Source organism: Lactuca saligna, chromosome 5, assembly GCF_052625555.1.
Source record: "Lactuca saligna cultivar CGN05327 chromosome 5, ASM5262555v1, whole genome shotgun sequence".
Lineage (NCBI taxonomy): Eukaryota > Viridiplantae > Streptophyta > Magnoliopsida > Asterales > Asteraceae > Lactuca > Lactuca saligna.
Genome location: NC_136421.1, coordinates 292,177,227 through 292,198,965, shown reverse-complemented (window position 1 = coordinate 292,198,965; position 21,739 = coordinate 292,177,227). Strand labels below are relative to the sequence as shown.

The 21,739-nt window shown below is 30.1% G+C and overlaps 2 protein-coding genes across 2 annotated transcripts; both read left to right on the top strand.

Annotated features, from left to right (window-relative positions):
* The first annotated feature begins 291 nt into the window (after positions 1-291).
* LOC144998260 (WUSCHEL-related homeobox 2-like) lies at positions 292-3,064 on the top strand. Its single transcript, XM_078958058.1, has 2 exons — positions 292-687; positions 2,606-3,064. The coding sequence occupies exons 1-2, from the start codon at positions 330-332 to the stop codon at positions 2,959-2,961; spliced, it is 714 nt and encodes a 237-aa protein (XP_078814184.1). The 5' UTR covers positions 292-329; the 3' UTR covers positions 2,962-3,064.
* Positions 3,065-18,643: 15,579 nt separating this feature from the next.
* On the top strand, positions 18,644-21,182 carry LOC145046865 (uncharacterized). The gene is made up of 3 exons (XM_078995123.1): positions 18,644-19,916; positions 19,984-20,456; positions 20,643-21,182. Exons 1-3 carry the CDS (start codon positions 18,644-18,646, stop codon positions 21,180-21,182), a joined length of 2,286 nt encoding a protein of 761 aa, XP_078851249.1.
* Positions 21,183-21,739: the final 557 nt, after the last annotated feature.

Genomic DNA, 21,739 nt, shown 5'->3' with positions numbered 1-21,739 from the left:
CACCTCTTCTACTGCAGAGATCTACAGATATGATGTGCGAGACATTTTGTCTCACAAAAAACAAACAAAATCTTATTAGAAGACCCACATGGAAAAGACATTGGAACTATATATATTCTAACATTTAAAAGAAAAAACAGAGGGGGATAAATCATAATAGGTAAAACTCCGAGGGGTGTATTTATTTTATTATAAACCTAAAATCTAGACCTAGATGATAATTCGCTCTCTCGTTTCCTTTATAAAAGAGTTGATATTTCGTAAAGCCCATGCAAACAGTAAAAGCTAAAGAAACCAAACAGTCTCCAACTCTCTATCCACCTCTGATCATGGAAGGTAACAGTAGCAGCTCGGAGGCAACAACGGAGGTAGCCGGAAGGGAAACCTCCGGGACAGCAGCGCCGTGCAGGTGGAATCCGACGAAAGAACAAATAATAATGCTGGAGAATTTGTATAGGCAAGGGGTGAGAACACCAACGGCCGATCAGATTCAAGAAATCACAAGCAGATTAAGGACATATGGACACATTGAAGGTAAAAATGTCTTCTATTGGTTTCAAAATCACAAGGCAAGGCAAAGGCAGAAGCAAAAACAAGATCATCTCTCTTACTTTCATCAATACCTTCATCATCACCACCACCTGCACCAACCGGCGGCTGTCTTTCCGGTACCCTATCATCCCAATGGTTCGTATTTTCTTCTTATAGTTGATGTTGTAATGCGTGTTTTCGTGTATTTCTAGTTTTCGTATATAATTAAATGTTGGATTTTATAAAGGTTTCCCTTTTCAAGATCGTATCTGCTGCAGCCATAGTACTGGTATCAAAGTAGAAACATAGTTGGCATTTACGAATCTTGAATTTATTCTAAGCATTTGTTAATATCTTTATACGATAAAATTAATCTACATTTAATATACATGTTTTCTTTTATAATCCTTGAAATCAACTAAAATATTTTTTAGTTTATTTAAACTATATAAATGTTAATAAAAACTGTAAAGTATTAAAGTGTTAAAAGAAAGCTTTACCTAGATTATAATTATCTATTCTAAAGTTCAGACTTATATATACTAAGATTATAAATACTAAATATATGCTATCCTACAACATTGATTCTTTGGTTTCTATCTATAATACATGATACACATACAAGTTAATGAATTAAAACTAAAATTATTGCATTCAATTAAAATTTAGTAATACCATTAGTTAAGTATACATTAATTAAGTATACGTATCTACTTTCAAGGAACAGTTTTATATGATATAAAAAAAAAAAAAAAAAAAAAAAAAAAAAAAAAAAAAAACTAAATGGAAAAAAATGCAAGATACTTTCACTATATATTTTTAATGTTTAAACTCTTTTTACAAAAAGATATTATTGGAAATTTGGTCTAAACTTTGGGTTTATCACAACTGGAAGACCTTTCCAAAAGTATATTTTCCAAAAATAAGTGAAACCTTATTTTCTCTTTACCAATAAATGCATCATAATTTTCTAACTATCTGATATCACAAACTATTTTAATTTATATTCTTTTATTTAAAATGTAACTAGCAACTTGCTAGTTCGTTATGCTATTTATTTTGCTGTTATTCAATATATATATATATATATATATATATATATATATATATATATATATATATATATATATATATATATATATATATATATATATATATATATATATATGCAGCTTGTCATTTTTATTGAAATAAATTTATCATTTCCAATGGTTCAAATTTACAAAACTTAAAATTTGTTCTTGAACTGATAATTTATCTCAATAAATATTACTAAAAATATAATTTATAAATCAGTAGAATTTATATAATGATAAAAAATATTGTACATTACCATTATCCTGAAATAAAACATAATTTATTTTTTCTTAAAAAAATCATTTGAAAAATTGGTAGTCAAAAGGAACAGTAGGCAGTTTTCATGCAACAAAGTAGTACTTGTAAAACATTAAGTGTGTGTCTGACTGTCTCAATTCATCTGTTAGTTTTGTACTGTAAATGTAATCCAAAGGTTTCTGATTTTTGTTTGTTTATGGGCTTTAATTTGCTCATAAGCTTTGTCAATCTTTGTCAAATAATTTCCACAATTCCTCTGACATTTCTTTGTGTTGTTTTCCCAAGACTGTACTTCACAATTATTTGAGTGTACCTCCACATCTACCCTTATCATATTAAAAATAATGTAAGGTATATATTTTCGACCACAATTCCTAAGGTTTGAGTGTTTGATGTAGCTAGATTTGTATCAAAATCGTTTATGCTTATATAATATATGTTGCGTAAATGTGTATTGGTAGAAATGATAGAAAGATGGTTAAATGTGTCACATGTTGTATTATTGACCATTGAATTTGTCGTCTGGTTGCAAATTGGTAGAGTTTTATCTTGTTTACTGACGGTTTTTGGTACTAATATCGAGTAAGAAAACATATGTAGATTTGATTTATATAAAAGAAATCACCATCTATAGTACTGTTTCTTTCAGAACCATGCATCAGTCTTTTCTTTTGATTGACTTTTTATTATATAAACTATCCTTTTATTTTAATAATTTTTATTTGAATTGTTTCTACAGTTGTATATGGGCAATGCTATATCCCACAAAGTGATCACCTAGGGTTCTATCCGAAGGTGCTAATACCAAGTGCCACCACCACCATTAAGAGAAGGTCATCTCGGGCTGTCAAACCTAAACTGTCTTCCGGTGCTGGAACCCTTGTCGGAGGTAATAATCCGATCAAACCAAAGATGGTCAACGACAACAACATTCAACAAGAAACTTTGGATCTTTTCCCACTTCAACCTACTGGGATTTTGCAACACAGGGAAGCACCTACAAGCAATGTTAATCATCATTCTATGACTGCTTGTACATCAAGCTTCTCCGATCGTACGCAAGACCAACGCTTTTTTGACTTTTTCTCTTGTTAATGGTATTGACCTAATAGGCAAATGGTTAATTATGGTTAAACCCTATTCTTCTGTAACATGCAAGAAAGTGTTGTGATTAATTTGCGTTGGTTTTGTTTTTATGTGTATGGGAAGTTGGCAAAAATACCGTATTTTAAGTGGGTTTTTAATACATGTGTTTTTCTATCTTAGATCTTATTGTATTGATTACTTTTAAAAAGTTGATCAAACTCTTATCTTTTGTTTTTATTTTCGGTATGCTTTTGTTTGCAAATGCTATTATATTATGTAATTATGTATAAGAAAATTTAAATATACTTTTATTTTCATTTTCTAGTTTTTCTTTTTACCTATAATATCACTACTAGAAAAAAGGGTGTTTTCCTACGGATAATAGCTACGGAAAATTTCCGTAGCTAATTAGCTACAGAATTTGACGCCCTAATTTAGTAACGGAATAGCTACAGAATAGCTACGGCATAACTACGGATTTAATTCCGTAGGTATTCCATAGCTAATTAGCTACGGGATAGCTACGACATCACTACGGATGCTACTCCGTAGCCATTCTGTAGCTAATTAGCTTCGGAATAGCTACGGCATAGTTACGGATGTTAACCCGTAGCTATTCCGTAGCTACTTAGCTACAAAATGGCTACGAAATAGCTACGGATATAATATTAAACCATTAAATGAATAAAGGATCTCGAAGGTGCAAACGACTGTATCAACACTATTAATGACTATAAGTTGTTGAAAATAAAAATAATCGTGTATAATAGAGGTGGGATAAAAACGAAGAGAAAAAAACGATGTTTAATGCCCGGAAAATCAAAAATAATAAAATCCGTAGCAACTCCGTAGCTAATTAGCTACGGATTAGCTACGGATTTTTTTTATTTTCTATTTTTCGGGCACCAAACGTCGTTTTTTTCGCTTCGTTTTTTTTTACACTTCTACTATACATCATTATCTATACTTTCACCAACTTATAGATATTAATAGCATTCATAAAGTCGTGTGGACCTTCGTGATCAAGTATTCGTTTCATAGTTTTAACAATGTAATTACTATACTTTTCACCAAATTGTGATGAATTTATTTTTGTATATGTATATTTACATACATGAAAGAGTTGTGGTATATGTGTACGTGTATGTGTGTGTGTATACGTGTTTGTGCGTATTTATATGTGAACGTAGATCATAAGCGTGTTAAACCATTAAACGAGTAATGGATCTCATATGTGCACACAACTTTATGAATGATATTAATAGCTATAAGTTGGTGAAAATAGGGATAATCATGTATAATAGAGGTGTGAAAAAAACGAAGCGGAAAAAACAACGTTTGGTGCCCGAAAAACTAAAAATAAGAATTATCCGTAGCTAGTCTGTAGCTAATTCGCTACGGATTAGCTATGGATAATTCTTATTTTCAGTTTTTCGGGCACCAAACGTCGTTTTTTCCGCTTCGTTTTTTTCACACCTCTATTATACGTGATTATATCTAGTTTCACCAACTTTTAGCTATTAATATCATTCATAAAGTATTGCGCACCTTCGGGATCAAGTACTCGTTTAATAAGTACTCGTTTAACGGTTTAACAATATAATGACTATATTTTTCACCAACTTGTGATGGATTTATGTTTGTAGACATGAATGAGTTGTGGTATATATGTATGTGTATATGTGTATGTATACGTTTTTGTGAGTATTTATATGTGAACGTAGATGATAAGCATTAGAGTTTAAAACCATTAAACGTGTAATGGATCCCGTATGGGCACACGACTTTATGAATGACATTAATAGCTAAAAGTTTTAGAAAATATAGATAATCATGTATAATAGAGGTGTGAAAAAAACGAAGCGGAAAAAACGACTTTTGGTGCCCGAAATGTCGAAAATAAGAATTATCCGTAGCTAATTAGCTACGGACTAACTACGGAATTCTAACGGAAATAATAATAATAATAATAATAATAATAATAATAATAATAATAATAATAATAATAATAATAATAACAGAAATAATAATAATAATAATAATAATAATAATAATAATAAGAATAATAAGAATAATAAGAATAAGAAGATGTTTAAATAGAATAGTCAAGCATGTTAGTATGGATGTGGCATGCCCGGCTGATTGGTAAGTTTGTGGTATTGTACGTAGGCAACCCGAGTTCGAATCCCACCCACGTTTTTTTTTTTGCACGCCGTAGCTAATCGGTAGCTAAACCGTCACTAAACGTGTCCGAACCTGTGCCGTAGCAGATTCCGAACCTGTGCCGTAGCAAATCGGTAGCTATTTTTTTTAATTAAAATCCATTTTATTTCCTTGTTATATTCATCCCACGAAAATAATAATAATAATAATAATAATAATAATAATAATAATAATAATAATAATAACTAGATTATAACCCGCGTTAAACGCGAGGAACATACAAAAAAGTATAAATCGTTGAATGCCATATATGTGGACAACTTTTTATATTAAAAAGAATTGGATGCAGTAATGGGTTAAAATGAATTTTTTCAATTCTTCAATACATATATTAAACAAACTTAATATCATAAAACAAAATAAGAGATGAGTTGACGATTAAAAAATTTACCCTACATTTGATATCTTTTCCATCAACCACTAATTAGCATGGTGAATAACATCTTTAACATGATGGTCAATCAATACAAAAGAAGCAGACTCATATTCATATTGAACACGAATTACGACCATCGCCGTAAAATTATAAAATGACACTTTAATGGACAATGAAATAAAATTGGAAACATTCAAATATAAATTAATGGCACAAGAACTTTACAAACATAAAATTATGAACTTACTTGCTATAAACTTCAAAAACTCCACCACAACAGTCACAAGTAAATGGTTCAACATTAGTATCACCATCATTCTTACTTACTTTTTTTAAATAGTCACGACAATAAAAAGAATACCAACATTCGTCAAAATTAAAACTGATGACAGTAACAATGATGGACAAACCAATTTCATATTTCATAAATAAATAAATAATATATAAAAAAAATTCATACATATATTCATTATCATACTATTTTGAATTCTTTGATTTCAAATTCTATAATTATGAAAGGTAAATACAAATTACTTGATTTAAAAAAGGAATGAACCATATTTATGTTTTGACAATTATTTTAACATTTATTTCACTTCAATACATCCCAATTAAAAATTTCAATCACTATTAATAAGTTTTCAACTTCCCAAACGTAGTCAACTTAATTTAGTTAATATTAATTTTATTTTATTTTATTATGGCATCATCAAAATGATTCAATGATTAAAATTAATTAAGCAAACAAAATTAATGGTCCTGATTGTTGAATGTGATGTCATCAAGTTTCTCTTTTAATATATATAGACACTAAACCCTTCGAGAAGGTACTCTATTTTTACTTTTTTTTTTTCATTCAATCCAAACATATAATCCAATTCAATTAACACAGAACTAATTAAACTGAATTTTACTTCATCTAATCCAAACATAGAATCCAATCCAAACACACACAAGCACACAATCACAAACACACACACATACAGAGAGAGAGAAGGAGAGAGAGTGTGTGAGAATAGAAAATCCGTTTATCAAAAACTCACTAATAAGCCACTGATACATATATTGAACACATAAATTATAATCAAATGTAAGAAATTAATCAATAAATCAAAAAAAAATGTTAACCTTATGAAGCTGGTATTCGAACGTGATGCTGCAAAGTCCTGATTTCATGAAATTGTGATAACAACTAAATGAGATTATACTTATACATAATTTTGAACAACGATTTTGGAAAGGATATGAACAAATTAATATTATGATTCATATCATACTATTTTGAATTCTTTGATTTCAAATTCTATAATTATGAAAGATATATACAAATTACTTGATTTTAAAAAGGAAGGAACCATATTTATGTTTTGATAAATATGTTGACATTTATTTCACTTCAATACATTCCAATTAAAAATTTCAGTCACCATTAATAAGTTTTCAACTTTTCATAAAGTAGTCAGATTATTTTAGTTAATATTAATTTAATTTTAATTTTATGATGACATCATCAAAATGATCCAATTATTGAAATTAATCAATGAAACACAATGAATGATCCTGATTGTTGAAGGTGATGTCACCAGGTTTCTCTTTTAATATATATTAGATTATAACATGCGTTAAACACGAGGGAACACATGAAAAAAGTATAACTCGTTGAAGAACATATTTGTAGACAAATTTTTATGTTAAAAAGAATTGGATGCATTAATGGGTTAAAATGAATTTATTCAATTCTTTAATACATATATTAAAAAAATTAATATCATAAAACAAAATAAGAGATGAGTTGACGATTAAAAAAATTAACGCTACCATTGATATTTTTTCCATCAGCCACTTATTACCCTGGTGAATAACATTTTTAACATGACGATCAAACAATACAAAAGAAGCAGACTCAGTTTCATATTGAACACGAATTACGACTCCTACCCTAAAAATTATAAATTGACACTTTAATGGACAATGAAATAAAATTGGAAACATTCGAATATAGATTAATGACACAAGAATTTTACAAATGTAAAATTATGAACTTACTTGCTGTAAACATCAGAAACTCCACCACAACCATCACAATTAAATGGTTCAGCATTGGTTTCATCATCATTCTTACTTAATTTTTTTGAACAGTCACAACAATAAAAAGAATACCAGTCTTCATTTAAATCAAAACCGATGATAGTAGCAATGATGGACAAACTAATTTCCTATTTTATAAAAAAATATATAAAAATATATAAAAAAAATAATATATATTCATTGTGTTATGCGCTGTAAATTTATAAAATTAATGGAAAAATATTAATACTGTTAAGTATACCTTATTGTAATCTGGAATATCATCAATGTTCTTGATTGGAAAATGGAGGTAGTAATCTTCTACCTTAGCCACAACAGTATTAGTGTTAAGTTGTGTAGTACTAATGGAAGACTTAGGGGGTGTTTGGATAGGAAAAAAAGAGGTGCTTATTGTTTATTCCCACAATAAGCTAATTTTAGTGTTTGGATAAAATCCAACTTATTAGGCTAAATAAACTAATTTTATTAAGCATTCCTCCCCATGCTTATTGCTTATTGCTTATTCCCACCACAAATAAGCTATAAGCAATAAGCTAAAAAACTAATCCAAACATCCCCTTAATATTCAAATCCATATCAACAATACTACATATAAGAAGAAAAAAAATGAAGAATTTAAACAATATAAATAATTAATGATTAAGAATAAGGAAAAACAAACATTAAAATATTAATTAATGATAAATGACGTATGTTTTTTTGAATTTTGAAATGTGAGACATGTCATCATTAATATGCAATCTTGACCGAAACAAACAGTTACCTACTTGAGGCTGACCTGTAAATAACAATTAAAGTTATAAATTAATTTATCTAATAAATAAAATATTAATGTAATGACATGAACATGTATAATGAAAAAAAATATTCTTACCACCCCAAGTTTTGATATTTTCCATACGTAGGAGGATGATAACACCTGCATTATCATTTTAATGTAAACAAATCATTTTACAGCAAGTATGTATAATAAGACAATATCAAAAGTACATTGCCTTTTTTTTACCTTTGGACAAAAAACCATATGCTGATTGAGAAACACAAACACAAACATATATTAAAGAAATATATGAATCATTCCCAAAAAAGTAGTTTTTATTGCACGGGTAAATAAGTCATTTTGAAGAAATAATATATGTAAACACTAAACTTTTTGAGAAGGTACTCCACTTTTACTTTTCTTTATTTCTATTTTCATCCGATCCAAACACATAATCAAATCCAAACACATAACTAATTAAATTGAAATTTACATCATCTAATACAATCACATAATCTAATCCAAACACACACACACACACATACACAAACACACACAACAAAGGTAAATAGGTCATTTTACAACAAGTATGTATAATATTGCAATATCAAAATTACATTTGCCTTGTTTTTACCTTTGGACAAAAATGCATATGCTGATTGAGAAACACATACACATATATATTAAAGAATATACAAATCATTCCAATTAAAAGTAGTTTTTACAGCAAGAATATACTGAACATATACTTTTTTTTACCTTTGGATTGTTTGTCAAAAACTCACTAATAAGTCATTGATACATATACTAAACACATAAACTATAATCAAATGTAAGAAATTAATCAGTAAATAAAAAAAATGCTAACCTTATGAAGCTGTTATTCGAATGTGATGCTGCAAAGTCCAGATTTCACGAAATTATGATAACAATTAACAAATGAATGAGATTATACTTATACATAATTTTGAACAACGATTTTCGAAAGGATATGAAGAAATTAATATTGTGATTCATATTATACTATTTTCAATTCTTTGATTTCAAATTCTATAATTATGAAAGGTATATAAAAATTAGTTGATTTTAAAAAGGAAGGAACCATATTTATGTTTTGACAATTATGTTGACGTTTATTTCACTTCAATACATTCCAATTAAATTTTCCAGTCGCCATTAATAAGTTTTCAACTTTCCAAACGTAGTCAGCTTAATTTAATTAATATTAATTTTATTTTATTTTATGATGACATCATCAAAATGATCCAATGGTTGAAATTAATCAAGGAAACACAATTAATGGTCCTGATTGTTGAAGGTGATGTCATCAAGTTTTTCTTTTAATATATAGACACTAAACCCTTCTGGAAGCTACTATATTTTTACTTTTCTTTATTTATTTTTTCATCCAATCCAAACACATAATCCAATCCAATTAACATATAATCAATTAAACTAAATTTTACTTAATCCAATCCAAACACGAGAGAGAGAGAGAGAGAATAGAAAATCCGTTTATCAAAAACCCATTAATATGTCACTGATATATATATATATATATATATATATATATATATATATACTGAACACATAAACTATAATCAAAAGTAAGAAATTAATAAGTAAATCAAAAAAATTGCTAACCTTATGAAGCTGGTATTCGAACGTGATGTTGTAAAGTCCAAATTTCACGAAATTGTGATAACAACTGAATGAGAATATATACTTAACATAATTTTGAACAACGATTTTGGAAAGGATATGAAGAAATAAATATTGTGATTCATATCATACTATTTTGAATTCTTTGATTTCAAATTCTATAATTATGAAAGGTATATACAAATTACTTGATTTTAAAAAGGAAGGAACCATATTTATATTTTGATAATTATACTGACATTTATTTCACTTGTATAGATTCCAATTAAAAATTTCAATCACCATTAATAAGTTTTCAACTTTCCAAACTTAGTCAACTTAATTTAATTAATATTAATTTTATTTTATTTTATATGACATCATCAAAATGATCCAATGGTTGAAATTAATCAAGAAAATACAATGAATGGTCCTGATTGTTGAAGATTATGTCATCAAGTTTCTCTTTTAATATATATAAAGATATGTTTAAATAGAATAGTCATGCATGTTGGTATGGATGCGGCATGCCCGGCCGGTTGGTAAGTTAGTGGCATTGTACGTATGCAACCCGAGTTCGAATCCCACCCACGTTTTTTTTTGGCAGGCCGTAGCTAATCGGTAGCTAAATCGTCGCTAAACCGGTCCGTAGCTAATCCGTAGCAAATTCCGAAGCTGGGCCGTAGCAAATTGGTAGCTATTGTTTTTAATTAAAATCCATTCTATTTCCTTATATCCCACGAATTCCCCCCTCCCCTTCACCCCTTCAGTCAGCGAACAGATCCAGAAAAGAAAGAACCAAACTTCTCCCCCCCCCCCCCCCCTCTCGTTCCAACAATCACCGGCGATTCTTCCCGCTCTCACCGTTGCCGTCGCCGGCTTTCTTCTCCGGTGCACTTCCCTTCTCTCTCTCGGCCTTTTGCTCGATTCTTCCCTAAAAGGTAAAACCCTAGTGTTTTTTTTTTTTTTTTTTTTTTTGAAATTACACTATGTATACAATTTAGATGCTTTATTCATTGATAATGCTAATAAGTTTTGTTGAATGTGATGTCGAATTTAAGGATTTAGATTTAATTTGGTTGAATATTTGGTTAATTTCATAGCTTGGTTGAATATATGGTTAATTTCAATTTGTTAAAAATGTTAATTTTGTTGAAATGTGATATATAAAAAATGTTGTGAACTTTAATTTGTTAAAAATGTTAATTTTGTTGAAATGTGATATATAAAAAATGTTGTAAACTTTAATTTGTTAAAAATGTTAATTTTGTTGAAATGTTAGGCTAATTTTATAAATTTGTTAAAAATGTTTGATTAAATGGGATGTTATATATGTATCATTAGTTATATATGTGTATTATGTATGTGTATTGTGTTAATAATTTTTATGGGCTTTTTATGTATCATTAGTTATATATATTAGATTAAATGAGATGTTACACTATTACTTCATGTTTAGTTTAAAGTTTTAACATTTTTTATATCTAAATGTAGTTTTAGATCGAACTGTTGTCTAATAGAGAATGGATGTACACAAAGAGACTCGATAATCGTACCAATGAACTAGAAATATAAATTACAAGTATTAATCATAAATTATTTGTTGAAAACAAGATTTTTAAATAAATCAAATTGCTTAATAAACATTTTATAAAAATGAATGTTTTTATATAAAATATAGGAGGGAAGTTTATAAAGTTTAAAATTTAGGAGAGAGGAGGCCAAAATGCATGCAAAAACCGGCCATCACCTCTCCCCATGCCCTCTCTGTTCCCCAAAACACAATCATTAAGCTTAAACCCTTACTCCACCTCTTCCCTCTTCACTCTCTCACTTCACTCTCTTCACACACTTCACTCTCTTCTTCCCTCTCTCTAAACTCACGAAAATCCTCTCATTTCTCTGCAAAATTTCGAGATTGTGAAGCCCTTGAAGTGTTCTTACTTCTCTCAAGGTCAAAACCAAGGTGAACAACAACATCTTCTTCCATAGTTTCATGGTTAAACCTCTTTTTCTTCTTAGTCTTCTCTACTTTTCGGATTCTATGCCTTTCCATGGCTAGAAATATTTATTCTCCCCTTGTGGTTTGTAGATTCTCACCATAACACAATGCATGTGTTAGAGATGGTGAAAATCCGGGATCAAACCCATGCAAGGAGTGGAAAAGATGCACATATGATCATGTGACATCAAAACCTAATATTTCATGTTCTTCTCCATTTCTTTTGTGTTCATGCATGAAAAAAAGCATTTAAACCATTTCTAGTACATCTTGGATGCTCATTCATTCCATGCATGTGTTAGAAATCGGGCCTTACCAAAGACATGCATGATGATCTTGTTGAAATACCCTAATAATGCACACAAGCAAACATGCAATCTGCCAGATTACTTTGTTCCACTTTGAACAGTCATAACTCAGTCATTTCTAAACCAAATCATGATATTTTTTTTGTATTGGTTAGTTCCACGAGTTAACTTTCAAACCCAACTGGTCTCACTGTAAAATATTAAATATCCGATTTTTAGCAGATTTTACAAAAAGGTTGCGCATACAGCTCTTTTTCTGTGATCACTATTTTTATCTTGCTTAAACAATGGCTTTAAACCCAACCATAAATCTGAGGAAAAATACCTTAGAAACTTAACATATCTAGTGAATTATGGTTGAAATTTCGTGGCTTAAAACCTCACTGAATGGGCTACACAAATTCATGAACTTCAGCCACATTTACACTTCATGCATTATTGCATGCAACTTTTCTTAAATTGTTTGAAATCATTACCCTGATTTCTCTTCTGAATAAATTTTTTTACATTTTTCCTTTTGAAAGCCCTTGCATGCATGAGATAATCTGGAAAATTTCAAGAGCTTTTATTATTTCTTTGATTTATTAGAATTATTGCTAAAACCAAGGGCATAAATCATATAAAATACTTCCAGAGGTCAATAAATCCTAAATAAATTCATGGATGATCCTTATGGGGAATAATGACCCCTCACCAAATTTCAGCAATTTTTGTTACTGTTTCATATGATTTCTAATTTTCTTTTATTTAGGACATGATAAATTACAAAACCACTTTATAGGATGTGAAAATTGTATCTAACAATTTTTGCATACCTTACCTGTGATGGGTGACTCCAGAAAATAATTTCAAGATTTTCCATCATGTTTTACTATTTTTCCCAATTTTTGGTAATTATAATGGTCTAAAAATGGGAGAAATAGTTCTGATTATCCAAAATTCATGAAAATTTACCAGGATATAATATTATAGAGTAGGAGGTTACATAAAAATTTTGAATATTTTTCTTTACTGTAAACTATTTTTCTCCTATTTTCTAAAGTTAATTGCACTAAAATACACTTAAATATACATAAATACCCAAAACCAGTTTATACATTATGAAAACCACTTTTGATATTTTTCCCAGGATATTTATACTGTAAATGATGTTACAAAAATTTATGGTAATTTATTTTAACTGTTTAATATTATTTCTTTAATTAATGACTATTTAAAGGAATAAAGCAAGGAAAAATAGAAATACCCACTGAAAAATATCTTTTATATTTTTCCCAGCCTATTTATGTATAATAAAAATTAAATAAAAAGTTTGGGTAATTTTGGAAACTGTTTTCTATTTATTTCAATTTTTATTGAAATAAATGCTCAAAAATCATAAAATATAATTAAACAGCTTGGAAATCCATTTTTATAATTTTCCCAACTTAGTATTGTGTAATAACAGTTAAATAAAAAGTTTGAGAATTTTTATCCCTCGAATGCTATTTTCGTGAATTTATGTTGTAATAAGGACTTAAAAATTTGGAAAGTTTATATTCCAAGGTTGTAATTAATCGCCCGATATATAGAATTTCATTACTTCAGAAAAAGTGTAACTAATTGATATAAAATCCAATACTAAAACATAAATTGGCATTTCCCTATATGTAGAGTTTAGTATATTAGCATTAGATATCGACATGGAAACTCACTAGTGCGTGTGTTTGATGTCGTAGGATCCCGGTAGTAAGACGTTGGTGCATCTCGAAGTACCGCTTGTGTCTACACAAAACATCGTGAGTATTCACGCACTCCCCTATTTTTGGTTTTTATGTTTTGGGGTGGAAAAGCATGTCCAGAAAAACTACTGTTTGCATGTTGTATTTAAATTGAATTGTATCAAACATGATTGCTATTGTATTGCTATGTTTCTTTATGTATGTCTATGCAACACGGAACATGAGGACTTATCGTACTAAGGCCCTTCCCTTATCTCTAACCATTAACTCTTTGAGCCAATGGTCGTTATGGATAGCGCTATTAGGAATTGACAACTCCTCACTCGCCCGAATCGCTGGAGTGCATGATACCATATTCATCTATGGAACGATAAGCATAGATCTCGATAGGGCTTCAGTCATAGGTTTGGTTGAGACTCATTGTTTGCTCATACACATACAAACTCGTTTCTCGTTATAGCAATAAACTTGTATTCATTAATAGCAATCAACTTGTTTATCATTGAAGCAATGTACTTGTATTTACGAAAAGCCTTATTGTACGCTCGATTTTTATAAACTTGTGATACTCACCAACTATTTTCATAGTTGACGCTCGTTTTACATGCTTTTCAGGAAGTAATTAGTAAGTGGATGTAAAGATTCATCATCATAGAGCATGTTGCATCGTGTTGAAGCTATTATGAAGCTATATTTTGAACAATGTTATTTTGAAAAACTTGTATTTTGTTTCTTTTGAAGCTATGGGTTGTAAACTTTTAAATACTGCTATGGTGATGTATCTTTATCTTTTGCATTGAAACCGTTATCGCTGTCATACCTTGCGTTTCCGCTTTAGCGGGGTGTGACACATTATGTTAATTTGTTTTTGGATTTTGCTTATGCGAACGCAACAAACATCCAACATATCATTAGGAAGGGGTGGAAGTTTTTGAAATTAGATGTCCGTGTGCGAAATGCAAAAATATTTATTACCTTCCGAGAGAATTAGTTTTTAGCCATCTTGTTAACCGAGGCTTCATGATTGGTTATACACAATGGTATTTACATGGAGAAAAATATCCAACACTAGAGATAGGTCAATGTTCAAACCCAATTTCACCTCAACACGTGGGTCCAAGTTCGAATATTGAAACAATTCAACACATTAATAATGATTTTAGTGATTATCATAGATATGAGGAGATGGTTATCGATAGCATGCACCAACCTGAGGCTTCGTATTATCAACAAACACCACAACACCCAAATCCTGAATATGGATCATCCGTGGCCCCGATTTAGTGATATTCCCAATGAGGCCCTTTTGCAGATGTTTTCGCGTTTCAAGGCAATATATTAAATATAAATTATTGTATCTTATACTCATTTGTTTTTACTTTGTATTTTTAGATTTACTTTTTATTTTTTTACAGACCATGTACAGGTGGAATTCACTAGAGAATAGTAACATATTCGATGCCTTCAAGTGTGTCCTTAAGGATAGATACAAGGATCGAATGAAGCGTATCAGGATTAAATCTGGGGAAATGGCACGAAATGATGGGAAACCCGTCCCCTTAGGTCATTGTACCTACTACGAAGGGATGCATGACTACTGCCCTGGGCGCGTACCGGAGAATGTGTGGCGACGTTTGTGTGATGTAATGGATATGATACTTTATTATCTATTTTGTTGAATTTTAATCTCTTATTGTATTAGTATCCTTATATTTTTTTTTCTTTTCACAGCATTGGTCGACAGATAAGTGGAGAAAGAATTCAAAAATTGCTCAGCAGAACCGCAAAGTCGCAGATGCTAATGGGTCGACAGCTAGGCACACCGCGGGTAGTATAGGATTTGACGAGCACCGTAACAACTTAGTAAGTATCATAATTATAAATTTTATTATCTTATTTTTTTAACACTAACTACATCAACTATACTTTGTATTTTTATGTAGGAAAAGGTATTGGGTAAACCACCCACACAATTTGATGTTTTCATGAAGACACATGGTACAGCTAAGGCGAAAAAAAGATATTTTGCGGGAGATCATGAAAATCTCGAATATTGCTCACTAACTGCCAAAGAAGCACAAGTAACTTATCTTTTATCATTTATTATCTATTTTGATGTCTTAGTATTTTTGTACATGACAATGATACTTTTTTGGTAATTTGTAGGAGATGTATCTACAGGAGATGGCCAAAAAACACGGAGAAGACTCTTCAAACCATAAAGATGATGCGAGGGTATGGGAGGAAATTCAACTTAGGAGAAAAGGAAAGAAGAAGGGTGATATCTATGGCATAGGAGCATCAGATATACATTTTGTGATTACTGGGACACCGTCTTCCCAATCCACCCAATCCACCCAATCGGATAGTACACAACAAGAGGTATGTTGTTATGGTTTAAACGTTAATTAGTATGTTGACAATATTGATATAATAAACTAAAGTACATTGCTAATATTGTTTAACTATTGCATTGTGTTGCCATTTTTTTAGGTTGATAGGTTGCGTGCACAAGTTTCTACCATGGAACAACAACAACAACAAATGAAAGAACAAATGGAAAGGGTTATGAGGATGGTGAATATGTCTGGAAATCAACCCCGTGCTCCCCCTGATAATCCACCTGAGGACAATTGATAAGTATTTTGGAACAATTTAGTTTGTAAACATTTGATATTGTTTGTTTTGTTTAGTGCTTACTTTTGTAAGATATTTTGGATAATGGATTGGAATGAGTCAAACTTGGTATGACGGACGTTTTTTGGTGTATTTTATATGGTATTTGGGACAAATGTGAATTTAATGTGGTATTTGACAAAAAATTGGAAATTTTTAATTTTTTTTTTTTTTAAATAAAACGAAGTTAGCTACGGAATCGCTACGGATTTCCGTAGCTATTTACTTGCGTAGCGATTCCGTAGCTGTTTTGTTCCGTAGCTATTATGTAGCTATTTTGTTCCGTAGCTATTCCGTAGCTATTTGTAGCCGTAGCTATTCCGTAGCTATTTTCTTCCGTAGCTATATAGTGCCGTAACTATTCCGTAGGAAATCCGTAGCTATTTAATTCCGTAGCTATTCCGTAGCTATAGTAGCTACGAAATATTCTGTAGCTATTCCGTAGTGATTTTGTAGCTAATCCGTAGCTATAATTTAGCCACGGGCCATTATGCTACAGTCAATTTTCCGTAGCAATTTCGTAGCTATCCGCTTATAGCTACGGAATAGCTACGGATTGTACCGTAGCTATTGCACCAATTTTCTAGTAGTGATACGAATAAGAAAGACATAAATGATAATGCTATTTCATTTTCCTTATCACCTTACACCACTTTTACTTATCAATAAAACATATTCTCCATATTTTAAAGTAAAACTAAAAGAATATATGGGCGTGTCTTAAGACTTAAATTATATAATTAAAATATACATAAGTACATATTACTAAATATAATTTATAAACTAAAAACTTATATATATATATATATATATATATATATATAGAGAGAGAGAGAGAGAGAGAAAGAGAGAGAGATTATAATGAGAACGTTGGAAGGTTGAGAACAATTATATCTAAGAGGTTATAATGAGGTTATAATGAGAACGCAAGAATAACTATGAGTCAATCATTTTCTAAGGGGCAATATAGAAATTTTACTGTAGATTAATGAAATACTCAACTTAATTAAATGATAACAGGGGCGTAGGTAGTAACATTGAAGGTAGGTCTTAGGACCTGCCTTTTTTTTTATTTTATATATGAAGTATTTATAAAAAAAAAAATAAGGACCCACCTTATTTTTTATAAAAGACCTATCTTTGACATCAAAGCCCGTTTTTTTTTATATCAATGTCCATATCTTTTGCCCATTATCTATTAAGCTGTAGCCCAATCCAATTGATCAATTGTTTTATTTTTATTATAAAAAAAAAAAAGGAAAAGACGCAGCGCGGCAGCGTCGCTGTTTGGAAAATTGGAATCGAATCGGTCGTCCCCATCTTCCCCTCCGGCGGTAGCAGCCTATCGGCTATTGCCTAACGGAAATTTCTGATCGGCCACAGGGCACAGCCGCACACAGCATCACTCATCGATCAACTGCTATTTGTTGTTCAGGTTTGAGGAATTGAGGTTTGTATTACAATACAATATTAGAAATCAGAATTCTTTGCTTTTTCTTATTCAAAATCAAAACCCTTTGTTTGATTAGTGATTGTATATTTGTATGATTTCATGATTTATATTACATTATCACTAAATCAGTGATTAGATTGCAGAATTCTTAATTTGTTTTTGTTAAGTCTTAACACTTAACAGTTTTGAGAATTCTTTGTGTATAATGTATTTGATATAAAAACATTGTTTGTTTGCTATTGTCTTGATTTTTATGTTATAATGTTATATTGTTATTGACTTATTGTCTTGACTTTGTGATTTGTCTATTAGTCTATTTGATAACAAAACTACAAAAGATTGATAAATGATAAATTGATAATGGTTATTACTTATTAGTTTGGTACTTTTTATAACATTCAATTTCATAATTCAATTTCAGAATAAAGCATCAACATTCAAGAATGTCTTTGCATAAGTTTTATAAAAAGAAAGAAGATGATGAACAACAACATAAGTATAAGAAGGTTGATTTAAACGCACTACCTGTTGATCCATTTGAACGACCAAGTATAGATTTTTATCATGTAAACCAAAGAGATGAAATTAGAAGAGCATACTTGCAAAAAGGACCTTTCCAACCTCTCAATCATAAGTTTCCACCACGTGATTTTGGAGGTAAACCTCGAAGATTTATTCAATCTTGGTTTGATGATAATAAATATTGGTTAGAATATAGTATAAAAGAAGATGCTGCATTTTGTTTGTGTTGTTATCTATTTAAATCAAGTATACCAAATCAAGGTGGATCAGATCATTTTGTGAAATCTAGATTTAAAGCATGGAATAGGAAATCAGGAATAGATAAACACAAAGAAGGAAATCCACACACTATTGCTGTCCAAAAGTGTCAAAGTTTGATGAACCAAAGACAATCCATCACGTCTGCTTTTGAGAAACAAACTACTTTACAAGAAAAAGAATATCGTACTCGTTTGAATGCTTCAATTGACTGTGTTAGGTTCCTACTCCGACAAGGTTTAGCATTTCGTGGTCATAACGAGAAGGAAGACTCAGATAATAAAGGTAATTTTCTTGAACTATTACAGTGGTTAGCCGATCGATGTGATGTTGTAGATCGTGTTGTGTTAAAGAATACCCCAAAAAATGCTCAAATGAAATGCGGTGAAATCCAGAAAGATATTGTGCAAGCATGTTCAGATGTAATTTTAAATGTTATTATGGGAGAGCTTGGAAATGATTTTTTTTCAATTTTAGTAGACGAGTCACGTGATGTGTCATGTAAAGAACAAATGGCATTGGTTTTGCGGTTTGTCAATAGAAAAGGTGAAGTTGTAGAAAGGTTTGTTGGCCTTAGAAATGTTAATGACACTTCAGCTTTGTCACTAAAGGCTACCATTTATGATATGCTTTCAAAACAAAATTTGAGTCCTAGTAGGATTAGAGGACAAGGCTATGATGGTGCTAGTAATATGAGTGGTGCATTCAATGGATTGAAGACTTTGATTATGAATGAAACAAAATCTGCACACTTTGTTCATTGTTTTGCTCACCAATTACAGTTAGCCTTAGTGTTTGTTGCAAAGAATCACAAGACGGTTAATGATTTTTTTGATGTGGTTTCTCGGCTGTTAAATATTATTGGATCTTCTTACAAACGACGAGCTAAGTTAAGAAAAAAACAAGCAGATAAAGTTATGGAAGCATTAGCTGGAGGTATGGTTTATTTTCATTTGTTTATGCTAATTATTCGACTAATTAATTTTTATGTGGTTTATTTTAGGTGAGCTTGAGAGTGGTACTGGTTTGAATCAAGAAGTCGGTATTAAACGACCGTCTGATACTCGATGGGGTTCTCATTTTGCATCTTTATTAAATATCCAAACCATATATGCTTCCATTTGTGATGTACTTGAAGACCTTGGTGAATTTGATAGTGATAGTGATCGTAGAGCTGAAGCAATTCGCATCTTAAAGTGGTTAAAATCGTTTGATTTTGTGTTTTGTCTACATTTGATGATTGATATCTTGGGAGTGACAGATCATTTAAATACAATACTACAAAGAAAAGACCAAGATATCATAAATGCCATGAATCAAGTTAGTAGTTCAAAAAAAGCAATTCAAGAAATTAGGGATATAGGATGGGAACCACTTTTAGAGAAAGTTACGTTGTTTTGTGCTAAAAACAAAGTTAAAGTTGTGGATTTGGAAGATGAATATTTTAATGGATACAGTCGTCGCAAAGGTTCACAGGTTAGTAATGTTTCTTATTACCAACTACCACATTGATTTATAAATTTATTGTGTTTTATCGTTAGTTATATATATATATATATATATATATATATATATATATATATATATATATATATACATATATATGTATATATTATTTTTAACGTTAATAACTTGCACCATTATCAAGTTGATGTATTTAAGGAGGTGATTGATATGCAACTTCAAGAGCTAAACCATCGCTTTAATGAAGCAAACACGAATTTACTTCTTTGTATTGCTTGTTTGTGCCCAAGTGAATCTTTCAAAGCCTTTGATTTAGAAAAAATAATGAAAATGGCTTCACTTTATCCGGAAGAGTTTCCAACAGAATACGATCTTCGAGTTCTTGAAGTGGAACTTGGAAATTACATTAAAGATGTACGACAAGATGAACGATTTCATGATTTGAAGAGTATTGGAGACCTTGCCAAAAAAATGGTTGAAGAAAAGAAGCATATAATATTTCCTAAGATTTACCTTCTTATGAAACTTGCATTGATCTTACCCGTAGCAACAGCAAGTGTAGAACGCGCATTTTCAGCAATGAAGTTGATAAAGACTGATATACGCAACAAAATGAGTGATCAATTTTTGAGTGATAGTTTAGTGTCGTATATTGAAAAAAATGTTTTAAAAGGTATTAGTAACGATGCAATTGTGACAATGTTTCAAGCTATAAGACCTCATAGGGTTCAATTGTAAGAATTTTATTATAACTATTGAACTGATGTTTAAATAATTTGGTTATACAACCCGACCCATCATTGCTAGTATTTTTTACACTTTCATTTTTTTTGTCTTATTTACATAAGGAACCACGTGGTTTTTGGTTCTAGATTCGCCACTGAATGATAACCTCCTTTAATGTTGCAGTCATTTATATCAACTTACATTTTTTATTAATACAAAACAATTAAATTGAATAAATTCTATCTAAAAATATATTAAAACTATGACTTTTTTTCTATCCATTGAAATTCAAATCATATTATATCTAAATCACTTGATTTTTTCATATACGGAGAAAACCTACTTTTGTATAATATAAATATGATAATTGGTTTTTATTCATTGGTAAATGATATCCATGACTGCTATATTCATAAATAAATATGTCAAAGTTGGATTCATATATTTATGAATATATCCGTAATCGTAAAGGAATAAGTTTGTTGTATTTTTTAATACAGTTGAAATCATAATTAAATAAAAGGCAATATAGAAAAGAAATAAACTACAACTGTATATAATATATGATT

Coding starts and splice junctions, on each gene's coding strand:
- LOC144998260 (XM_078958058.1), top strand. CDS start 330: ATGGAAGGTAACAGTAGCAGCTCGGAGGCAACAACGGAGGTAGCCGGA. Junction 688..2,605: donor GGTACCCTATCATCCCAATG/GTTCGTATTTTC, acceptor TTGTTTCTACAG/TTGTATATGGGCAATGCTAT.
- LOC145046865 (XM_078995123.1), top strand. CDS start 18,644: ATGTCTTTGCATAAGTTTTATAAAAAGAAAGAAGATGATGAACAACAA. Junction 19,917..19,983: donor TATGGAAGCATTAGCTGGAG/GTATGGTTTATT, acceptor GGTTTATTTTAG/GTGAGCTTGAGAGTGGTACT. Junction 20,457..20,642: donor GTCGTCGCAAAGGTTCACAG/GTTAGTAATGTT, acceptor GATGTATTTAAG/GAGGTGATTGATATGCAACT.